Consider the following 10,665-nt stretch of genomic DNA (forward strand, 5'->3'; position numbering starts at 1 on the left):
AACGAGCCCCGCGCGCGCCGCGCAGTGCACTCTGGGTCGGCGCAGGCATGGCGGCTCGTGTCCTTTCCTGCTGTGTCCGCCGGCTGCCCGCGGCCTTGGGCTCGCTGCCCCGGCTGCCCACGCTGGCCGCCGCCCGGCCGCTCGGCACCGCGCTGTGCCCCGCGGGGACGCAGACGAGGCCCGCGGCCGCGGCGCTCGCGCAGGTGACTCGCGGTGACTTTGCCGGGGCCGGACAGGGGTCAGCGGTCGGGCCGCGGGGGGAGGGAGCGGGCCGCGGGGCCGCGTCCGTCGGAGGCGGGCTGCCCGGGGCGTCCTCCCGCGCCCGGTGCCTAACGGCGCTCGGTCGGCGCTGCTGCGAGGCCGTGCCGCCCTAGGGACACCCGCGGTCGGACCTAGGGACACCCCGGGTTCGAGCACCGGCTGCTGCCGAGCGACACCGCGGGCTGTCGGGTCGCCGCGCTCGGCCGTGGTCTGCACGGCGCCCCGGGATGCTGGTCGCTCCCCGGAGCCTCGGCGCCGAGACTTAGCGGAGATGCGGCAGGCAGAGCGCCCGCGCCGTGCGCCCCGGTGACCCGAGTCGCTACGGTGACAGCTCTCCAGGGGAAAGTGATGACCGGCTGCGGGAGGGAAGCCACGCTGGCCACGGCCTCTCCGGGGCAGGCCTCTCCCTGAATTTCTCCCTCCTGGAGGTCAGGGTCGGAAACAGGAGTGTCTTTTTGTTTTTAATCTGCAAACATTTATGAGGCTGACACTCTCCTTAGGGCAGTGATTTTCAACCCTTGGCTGCACATGCAGGTCACCTGGGAGACTTAAAAGAGGAAGAAAAATAAATCCCTTCCACCCCCCACTCCATCCCCCCTTCTGATGAACTGGCAGGGATGAGGCCCTGGCGCGGGATTTTGTTTGAAGTTTACCAAGATTCAGAAATGCAGTCTTAAGGTAGGATAGGCTCCCAGGGTTCAAGGTGAGAGAAACCCCCTTTCAAACCCTGGGACTTCTTTGTCATAGTGGTTTCGAGGCTGATGAAGAGTGAAAAGGACCGGAGAAGGAACGGGAGTCTCTCGGGGCGGTGCCCAGGGCGCCCAGTGATGGTTCTGTGCGGCCAGTGTTGAGATTTACTGACACGGCAGGAGGTTCATTCATGGGAGGTCGACCTGTTGACGGAATCAAGAGGTTGAAAGTGTCACCCTGAAGTTAAGGAGGCGGTACATGAGATGCTCAGGTGTTCTGTCTTTGAGACGGTAACATTCGACTTAAGACGCAAAAGCAGCAGGTCCCTGCACTTAGAGCCCTGATACTCAAACTTGATTCTGTGTAGGGATCACCTGGGTTAAAATACAGATTGTGGGAAGGGGCCAAGAGTCATTTCCAAAGGGCTTCCAGCAGATGTGTTATAAAAAGATAAGACTATAAAATAGAAGATGAGGAAACAAAGGATTGTGGTCTAAACTGGAGCCCAGAAGTTTGATACTTGACCCTGGCAGGCCCTGAATCTAGTCCATCACCTTAACCCCCGGCCACGACTACAGTTCAGGCCCTGCATCTGAACTGTCTCGCAGTCAGAGCACAGAGAATTTCCAGAGAGTTCTGTGGGACACGGGACCTACGTAAAAACTGGTCTTGGTACCAGGGCCGGGTGACATGTGTGTGACAGTGATGGGCTCAGGACTGCGGTCTGTCCATATCACTGGCTCCCCGGTAAAAAGGACTGCGGCCTGTCCATACCACTGGTGCCCCGGTAAGACGAACCCTTTTGTCTTCCTCAGGGCTGCAGCCGTGGCCTGGCCTCTTCTGTGCCAGCCTGTGTGGCGTGCCACCTTGCCCGTAAATCTCAGGCAACGTGGACTCGTTTCTTCCCACGCACACACGGCACTCGCATGCTTCTCCTTTTCTTGGCCTGCCTTTCCCTCCTTGAATCATCTGCCCCTCTCTTCCTGGTTTGCAAGGACTGAACGATAACTATTGTCTCATTTTTGTCACAGCTGAACTGATCCGTTTGGATCGGTCTTTTCCATGAGAGCGTAGCTTCTCTGAGGATAGGAGTCTCGTCTTCTTTACCGTTGTCATTCCAGCCTGTAGCACAGGTGGAGGCAGTCCTGCGGTGAAGGCAGGGCACTGCCACGTGGAGGACAGGTGTGCACAGAGCACAGAAGCAGGAGGTCTAACCCAGGGCTGGGGTTCAAGGAACTTACCCACTGGCTCTGCCCGGAGAACCGTTTCAAGTATAAAAAAAAAAGATACACTGAAAGGTAGTTCATTATTTCATGCACTTAATACTTAAATGAGAATAAAAGACGCACACAGAACTAGATTATAAGAAAGCTTGAAAATATGAATGAAAAAATATTCAATACCTGGCAAAAAACAAACTATGATTTAAGGCATATCCGTATTGCTTTTTTTTTTTTTTTTGTATTTTTCTGAAGCTGGAAACAGGGAGAGACAGCCAGACAGACTCTCGCATGCGCCCAACCGGGATCCACCCGGCATTCCCACCAGGGGCGATGCTCTGCCGCTTGGGGCAGAGGCCAAGGAGCCATCCTCAGCACCCGGGGCCAACTTTGCTCCAATGGAGCCTTGACTGCGGGAGGGGAAGAGAGAGACAGAGAGGAAGGAGGGGAGGGGTGGAGAAGCAAATGGGCGCTTCTCCTATGTGCCCTGGCCGGGAATCGAACCCGGGACTCCCACACGCCAGGCTGACGCTCCACCGCTGAGCCAACCGGCCAGGGCCCCCCCCATATTGCTTCTTGATTGGCGTCCTCACTTGCAATTTTTTTTACCCATGGACCGAAAGAACATGACTGCAGGCGCTTAGACTACGCTGTTGCACAGATGAATGTTAAAAAAGAGTAAGGAATGTAAATCTGTGATTTCCACACTGGGTGGCTGCCCAGGTGCCCACCTTAGAGAGAACCCTGATGACAAGGGCCGTTTTAACAATTGGTTTGCTGAACTCAAAAAAATTAGGTATGGGTTCTGCCGAACTGGTTTGAACCGGCTGGGTCCCACCCGTGGACTGTAGTACACGGCAGTGAGGGTGGTCTTGAAGGCAGAGTTTCTGCAGCAGTCAGGGCAGGGCGCCAAGGCCCGTGCCGAGGCCAGGATGGGCCGGCAGGCGCTGTGGGAGGGAGAGGCCCTGGGCGAGGCAGCAGACAGCAGGCCTTCTGTGGAGGGCCCTGTGTGCCCACCGGGGAATGGGGGTGTTCTCCGCCTGGGTCAGGGAGTGAACATGAAACAAGGATTGTTGAAGGAGTAAGTGACACCTTTCCTCCCAGCCAGCCATGCGGGGTGACTGAGTGTGACAGAGGGACAATGGGAAGAGGGGAGATTGGCCCTGGAGTTTCTGGTTGGAGCCCCAGGTGGGAGTCTGGGAGCAGCTGTTTTGTGGACAGTGAGCAGTTCATTGCCAGACGGGAGGTCGAGGTGTCTGTGCTGCTTGGTGGAACTGTGCAGGGGGCAGCTGGCAGAAATGGCCTTCGAAGCCGTCCGTGTGTGTTCCTTCCAAGTTCCCTTCGGTGAGAGGGGCCAGGCGGCGTGAAGGTGTGTGCCGAGGGACGCGCCAGGTCTGGCTGGTTCCTGCCCCCCCCCCCCCCCCCCCCAGGGAGCCACCCTTCCCTGCACACGGGCCTGCTCTGCGGTCTGGGCGGAAGGTTTTGTTCAGTAGAATTGTTGGGTGTGCATCTTGGGAAGAACAGTTAACATCAGAAACAACACATGTATCTTTTTTAAACAGCAGAGATCCAGCAGGAAGGAGGCAGTAGGCCCTCCAGGCGGCCTTTCTGCCTCAGTCTCCTCATCTCCAACGGGGTGGTGGTCCCGTGCATCTCAGTTCTGTCAGAACTAAAGGAGAGCGCATGGGAAGTGCTGAGGGCAGTGCCAGCACCCGACTTGGTGATGAGAAACCAGTCGGACACCTGAAGTGCTGGGCCCTTCTCGGTGTGTCTGACACCCCACGGCGTGCTGTGTGCGGCACTGCCGTTTACCCCGTTTCAGAGGTGAGGACACTGAGGCACGGAGAGGTCAGTGAGAGCCAGTGCCGGGTGCAGATGAGGCCGGCTCGTTCCAGGGTCTGAGTCCTCGCCTCGGCCCCCGTTAGCTGCTCATGCCGCCTGGCGGAGACCCCTTTAGTTTCGTGCACTTACAGGGTGTCCGCCTGGCCTCTGCAGGCCTTGCCCTGCTGCCAGGGACGGTGCCACCCGCAGCGGGCCACGTGGGTAGCCGTGTACAGACACCCTGACCAGCGTCCTCCTCCTCCTCCGGCAGGAGGCAGTGACAGCAACAGGCTCCCCTTGCGGGCCCCTCCTCAGCAGGGGTGCCCAGACGAGGTCGCCACTGAGTCCCTCCGCCCCGAGGTCTTGTCTGGGGTCAGCTCCCTCCTGCTCCCGCCTGCTCCCGAGCTCTTCCTGCTGCATCATTCCTCTGCGCTTGGGGGCCTCCGCGTCCTCCCACACCACAGGGCTCCTGGCCCACGCTGCCCTCGCAAGGGGAGGGGCCATAAATCTAGACAAACAAGAGCAAGTGCTCTGGAACTCCCAAGGCTCCAGAAATACTCCCTAGAGCAGGGCTCCCCAAACTTTTTACACAGGGGGCCAATGCACTGTCCCTCAGACCGTTGGAGGGCCGCCACATACAGTGCTTCTCTCACCGACCACCAATGAAAGGTGCCCCTTCCGGAAGTGCGGCGGGGCCGGATGCGGCCCGCAGACCATGGTTTGGGGACGCCTGCTAGAGTCAGTCCCGTCTCCGGGCGGCTTACTGATCAGACCTGCATCAGTGCCTGGCTGTGGGTTTGGCTGGTTGTGTGTGTTTCTCGGCCGTGTAAGCTCTGTGTGCAGCCGTGCACACGCGTTTGCTTCATCTCACAGTGTGCGACGTCCCATGTCCCTTTGAGTCCCAGGCGCCTGAGCCCCAGCCAGCAAAACCTGTGTTGTTCTACGGGAAATGCCCCAAGACCTCTAAGCCCCAGTACTGAGCACACTTCCAGGAGGACAGACCAGGTCAGATCAGGGACTTGCACACTGAGCCCCACCGTCCCTGCTGCTCTGCTCTCGCTCTGCACTGTGCTGTCCATGCTTCAGGCCCGCTGACCCGTGACGTGGGGCTCGTCACGCTGGGTGAAGGCGCCCAGTCAGGACCCTAGACCCACTCTAAAGCAAACAGGTGATTATCAGGTGGAACTGAGATGACCGTGGAGAGCGGAAGGGCCTGAGGTTTGGCCGTGACGAGGGTGGACCCCGACAGGAAAGGAACCGGGAGGACTCACGGGCGCCCTCTCCTCTGGGTTGGCAGCCAGTGGGCCGAACCAGACCCCTGCGGTGGTGGCCGCAGTGAGAGCCACCCCTCATTCTGCCATGACAGCTCTTCCATGTGGGTGGTTTCGACTGGGTATGCCAGTGAGAGTGGCAGAGGCTTCCTGGGGCGGTGGCTGCCGCAGGTGCCACGAATGGACACAAGCCCTTCTGCAGCAGACCTGGCACGATTTTAGGCTCAAAGCCTGAGGGCTGAACAGGAGGCAGGACGGGCCAGTCCTGGCTCTGGGGGCAGGGAGGCCCCTGTTTATGCCACTGCGTGCTAGGGCTTCTGAGAGTGCCCGTTGGGGCCCGTCTGATCAGATGGCTCTGTGGAATACGTCTGAGACCAGCTAGTGCGCTCCCAGGAGGCATTCTAGGCTCAGTGTCTCTCTCCTGCCCTCGCAGACACCAGGCCGCCTTCCACAGCTGTGCCGCCGATACAGCGACGCGCCCCCTCTGACGTTAGAAGGCATCAAGGACCGCGTCCTCTATGTCCTGAAGCTCTATGACAAGATCGACCCAGAGAAGGTAACTCCCGTGCTGTAAATGTCTTTTGCTTTAAAGGAGCCTTTCGTCACAGTATAAAATTCAGACAGTCCAAAAAGGATGTTCAGTCCAGTCCCCCTGCTCCCAGCCGCCCATCCCCTCCGGGAGGCAGCAGTGAGAGCAGCCTCCTGTGTGTCTTTCCAGAGCTACTCGGCACGTATGCAAGGACGCAGGCATACACGTATGTATAGCATCTGTGCCGTGGGATCTGTATCTCAGGTCAGAGAGAGGGAGGGACACCAGTCTCTTCCTGTGTGTGCCCTGCCGGGGGTCGAACCAGCAACCTCTGTGCTTCGGGACAATGTGCGAACCAACCAAGCCATCTGGCCAGGGCCCCGCCCTTCTTTAAAAACACAGTGGGCAGATTCTGTCAACACTGTTAGGCACCTTTCTTAACTCCTGGAATCTTTCTCATAGGGACACATAAAAAATTCCTTCAATAAGTGAATGTATTGTGTGAGTAGGATAGTGGGGTTTTGGGTTGGTTTTCTGAGGTATAATTGAAACCTGGCATTGTTCCAGGTATTTGTATATTCCGTGAATTAACACATAGTTACACAAAAGATTTGTTCTTGTAATGAGGAACTTTAAGATCTACTCCCTTAGCCACTTTCAAACATGCAGGACAGTACTCACTCGAGTCACCGTGCTGTGTATGATATCCCCAGGATGGTCTGTGTGGATGTGGTTTTTTTGATGCATTCTTCCTGGTGATCTTGAAGTTGAAATTAGAGGCAGGTGATGATAAACACTGTTTGCTATTCTTGGTGGTGGGGGAGGTCGCTTCTCAGGTGCAGTGTCTTAGTTGTTAATGAGGCAGCCAGAAAAACCACGCTCAAATGTCACTCAGAGCAGTGACCAAAGATCTTAATAAAATACATACAGAGTAAAATCCATCATGAGCTTTTTTTAGCGAGCAGACAGACAGGAAAGGAGAGAGATGAGAAGCATCAACTTGTAGTTGAGGCACCTTAGTTCATTGATTGCTTCTCATATGTGCCTTGACTGGGGGCTCCGGCCAAGCCAGTGACCCCTTGCTCAAGCTGCTGACCTTGGGTTTTGAACCTGGACCTCAGCATCGCAGGTGGACGCTATCCTGTGCCACCACCTGGTTAGGCCACTGTTAGCTTTTTTTTGTTTTTGTTTTTGTTTTTTTTCCATTTTTCTGAAGCTGGAAACAGGGAGAGACAGTCAGACAGACTCCCGCATGCGCCCGACCGGGATCCACCCGGCACGCCCACCAGGGGCGGTGCTCTGCCCCCCAGGGGGCGATGCTCTGCCCATCCTGGGCGTCGCCATATTGCGACCAGAGCCACTCTAGCGCCTGAGGCAGAGGCCACAGAGCCATGCCCAGCGCCCAGGCCATCTTTGCTCCAATGGAGCCTTGGCTGCGGGAGGGGAAGAGAGAGACAGAGAGGAAAGCGCGACGGAGGGGTGGAGAAGCAAATGGGCGCTTCTCCTATGTGCCCTGGCCGGGAATCGAACCCGGGTCCTCCGCACGCTAGGCCGACGCTCTACCGCTGAGCCAACCGGCCAGGGCTGTTAGCTTTTTATATATTAAATCAGTCCAGTCAAATGTCAACACGTAGAGCACAGCAAGCACACACCAGTGCATGTTAAGATGTGTCAGGGTCACCGGCGCCCCTCTTTAGAACTAGACCCTCCGTGTGATGACTCAGTAGCCCTGTCCCACTCGGCTGTCTTGCAAGCGGAAGCTCATAGACTGAATTCTGTCCTGCAGCTCTCAGTGAATTCGCATTTTATGAAAGACCTGGGCTTAGACAGTTTGGACCAAGTGGAGATTATCATGGCCATGGAGGACGAATTTGGTAAGCAGACTCGCAGGCTGGGTCTTCAGTGGAAACAGCAGCACGCCTGCCTCCACCACCGCACGCCGGCCGGGGTCTCCTGCAGTGCTTCCAGTGCACACTCCATGTTACCCGGGTTTGTGCCAGTTAGTTGTGCGAATTAAGACAATTCGAGGCTTCACAGCTAATTGTGGGGATGAATGGGGACCTCTGTGCCATCGGACAGAGCAGAACTTAGCTAAACTAAGATGCCTCAGCAATTATGCTAAAGAGGCGTGGTAGGTACCTGCCAGGGCAGGGGGTATGGGATTTCTTTTGGGGCAGTCAGATATTCTACAATTAGATGATATTGATGGTTGTACAACCTCATGACGATTCTGAAAACAAATGAATTTTACACTTTACTTGGGTGATTTTTTTATTACGTGAATTAAACCTTTAAAACCACCAACCATTACGGCCAGTTTGATACACACATTGTCTAGAACAGAACTAGAATCCACAGCCCCAGTGGATTCGGGGTCGTGGAAACACGATCGAGTGTTAGTGCTTTCAGGTCCAAAGGATTGACTTTCTCTACGCTCACGCTGTTGTCAATTTTACTTTCAGGGTTTGAAATTCCTGATATAGATGCGGAGAAGTTGATGTGTCCACAAGAAATTGTAGATTACATTGCAGATAAGAAGGATGTGTATGAATAAGTGTCAGGTAAATAGTTTGACGTATAAGTATGACGTTCTCACGTAGAATTAATCTCTCTGGGGTTCTTCAGTGAAGTGGAGACTTGGGAAGAGATGGAAATGCCTGACAGGTTTTTCAGTGGCTGTACAACGCAGGCCACTGGTCACCAGCGCCTCCCAGGGGGCCAGCCTCGTGGTCATCTCCGTCCTCACGGGGAGGTGGGAGCGGTCTCCTCCCGCACAGACTCCCAGTGCCAGCCCTCCCACGAGTTGTCCCAGAAGCGGAGCCCGCGGCCTCCCTGTGGCCCGAGGCCAGCCCCGCCCGCTGTCAGGAACCGGGGTGGCCTGGCTGTTGGCTGTGAGGCAGAGGCTTGTGGACAAGAGGGGAGACCTGTTCCTCCCAGCTCTGCTCACTCGTCTGTCTGTCAGGCCACTGGGAGCCGCACTGCGCCTGCCTGGGGCTCTGTGTGTGAATCACTGAAGCTCGATGGTAACGAAGCTGGTCAGTAAACACTGCGTTTCCTCATGTATAAGACGCACCCTTTCCAGAAAAATCGGGTCTAGAAACTGTGTGTGTCTTTGCAGTGGTTGTAGACTGTCTTACTTGCATTTCCTGCTTTTCTGCGCTCCTTGTTGAAGACAGTGATTCGTCATCAGACACAGATGAGGACAAGCTCATGGATGGGAGTTCTGGTTCTGACAATGATGAGGAATTGTATGACTCTTATGATGAATAAAACTTGAGTTCAGTAACTTTATGTAATACATTTTCCCCCTAAATTTTGGGCCCCAAAATTAAGGTGCGTCTTATACATGGGGAATACTGTTATTTGGACTCGAGGGTCATAAGTGGTCAGACTTTCTAAGTAAAACTTGGTATCTGTGCTACCACCTCAGTTCCCCTGGGTGTAGCAGCCCAGAGGTCTCCCTGTAAAGTTCGTAACATGCCCACAACAGCGCGCCCACAACAGCACACCCACAACAATGCACCCACAACAGCGCGCCCACAACAGCGCACCAACAATGCACCCACAACAGCGCACCCACAACGCAACGCACCCACAACAATGCACCCACAACAGCACAACGCACCCACAACGCAACAACGCACCCACAACAATGCACCCACAACAGCACAACGCACCCACAACGCAACAACGCACCCACAACAACGCACCCACAACAGCACAACGCACCCACAACGCAACAATGCACCCACAACAGCGCGCCCACAACAGCACACCCACAACGCACCAACAGCGCACCCACAACAACGCAACAACGCACCCACAACAGCGCGCCCACAACAGCGCACCCTGACGCTGACCTCGCTGTGTCCTTTGCAGGCAGACCTCTCCCCCAGGAGCCTCAGCAGGAGCAGCTAGCATGGAGGTCAGAGCCTGTTCCACATCACTGCTGACGTGGACGGAGGAGCTCTCTTTAGACTGTATTTAAGTTGTCTTAAGTGTTTTTGCCCTTTGAAAATAAATCTATAAAACCAACACCTGTCAGCCTTCAGTTTTTCAGTGATGTCTATCAAGTGCATTTTTTTTTAGTGTATGCATGAGAGAGTGAGAGATGAGAAGTATCAACTCATAGTTGCAGCACCTTAGTTGTTCATTGATTCTCATATGTGCCTTGACTGGGGGGGTCCAACTGAGCCAGTGACTCCTTGCTCAAGCCAGCGACCTTGGGCTCAAGTCAGCGACCTTGGGGTCATGTCTGTGATCCCATGCTCAAGCTGGTAACCCTGTGCTCAAGCCAGATGAGTCTACTCAATCAAGTGACCTTGGGGTTTCCAACCTGGGTCCTCAGCATCCCAGGCCAACGCTCTATCCACTGCACCACTGCCTGGTCAGGCGTAAGGTGCATTCTTATGTTGATTTTTATTAATACATATTTTAAGTTTTTATTTACTGACTTTAAAGAGAAAGGGGTGGGGGTAGTGGGAAGCATGAACTCATAGTTGTTTCTAATATGTGCTTTGATCGGCATGCCTGGGGTTTTAAACCGGTGACCTCAGCATTCCGGGTTGACTGCCAAGCCACTGCGCTACCACAGATCAGGTGTGATCTGTCATTGGTATGCACGCAGATCAAAAGTGTGAATTTTTGAGCGGTGTACTTGGAACAAAATAGGCTTGGTGTGAGCCACTGATTGGAATGACCATATTTGTAACACCTGGGGCAGTGTTGTGGCTCTTCTAACCCTATGGCAGCTGCCCGTTCTGCCCATGAAGAATGCGTCTGGTTGTTTCTGCCTGGTAGGAGCTCTGCTAGCATCTTCACTGCTCAGCGCCCAGAAGGGACCTGTTTGCACATTCTGTAGTAGCTACTCCGA

At 55.3% G+C, this 10,665-nt stretch overlaps 1 protein-coding gene across 3 annotated transcripts; it reads left to right on the forward strand.

Moving 5' to 3' along the window:
- Positions 1-15: 15 nt before the first annotated feature.
- Positions 16-9,827, forward strand: NDUFAB1 (NADH:ubiquinone oxidoreductase subunit AB1). 3 transcript variants are annotated; one of them, XR_010751206.1, is made up of 5 exons: positions 16-203; positions 5,697-5,819; positions 7,579-7,781; positions 8,255-8,353; positions 9,672-9,827. XR_010751206.1 is itself a non-coding variant. In XM_066383431.1 (5 exons), exons 1-4 carry the CDS (start codon positions 48-50, stop codon positions 8,344-8,346), a joined length of 459 nt encoding a protein of 152 aa, XP_066239528.1. In that variant the 5' UTR covers positions 16-47; the 3' UTR covers positions 8,347-8,373; positions 9,676-9,827. The 3 variants fall into 3 exon arrangements, 2 of the variants coding, with proteins under 2 accessions (XP_066239528.1, XP_066239527.1); XM_066383431.1 differs by having other exon boundaries at positions 7,579-7,666; positions 8,255-8,373; positions 9,676-9,827; XM_066383430.1 differs by having other exon boundaries at positions 7,579-7,666.
- The last annotated feature ends 838 nt before the right edge of the window (positions 9,828-10,665 follow it).

The sequence above is a fragment of the Saccopteryx leptura genome, chromosome 4 (assembly GCF_036850995.1).
Source record: "Saccopteryx leptura isolate mSacLep1 chromosome 4, mSacLep1_pri_phased_curated, whole genome shotgun sequence".
NCBI classification, from domain to species: Eukaryota; Metazoa; Chordata; class Mammalia; order Chiroptera; family Emballonuridae; genus Saccopteryx; species Saccopteryx leptura.

Excerpts from the sequence above, each read along its gene's own strand:
- NDUFAB1 (XM_066383431.1), top strand. The coding sequence starts at position 48 with ATGGCGGCTCGTGTCCTTTCCTGCTGTGTCCGCCGGCTGCCCGCGGCC. Across the intron at positions 204-5,696 it reads CGGCCGCGGCGCTCGCGCAG|ACACCAGGCCGCCTTCCACA; the intron begins GTGACTCGCGGT and ends CTGCCCTCGCAG. Across the intron at positions 7,667-8,254 it reads GGCCATGGAGGACGAATTTG|GGTTTGAAATTCCTGATATA; the intron begins GTAAGCAGACTC and ends TTTTACTTTCAG.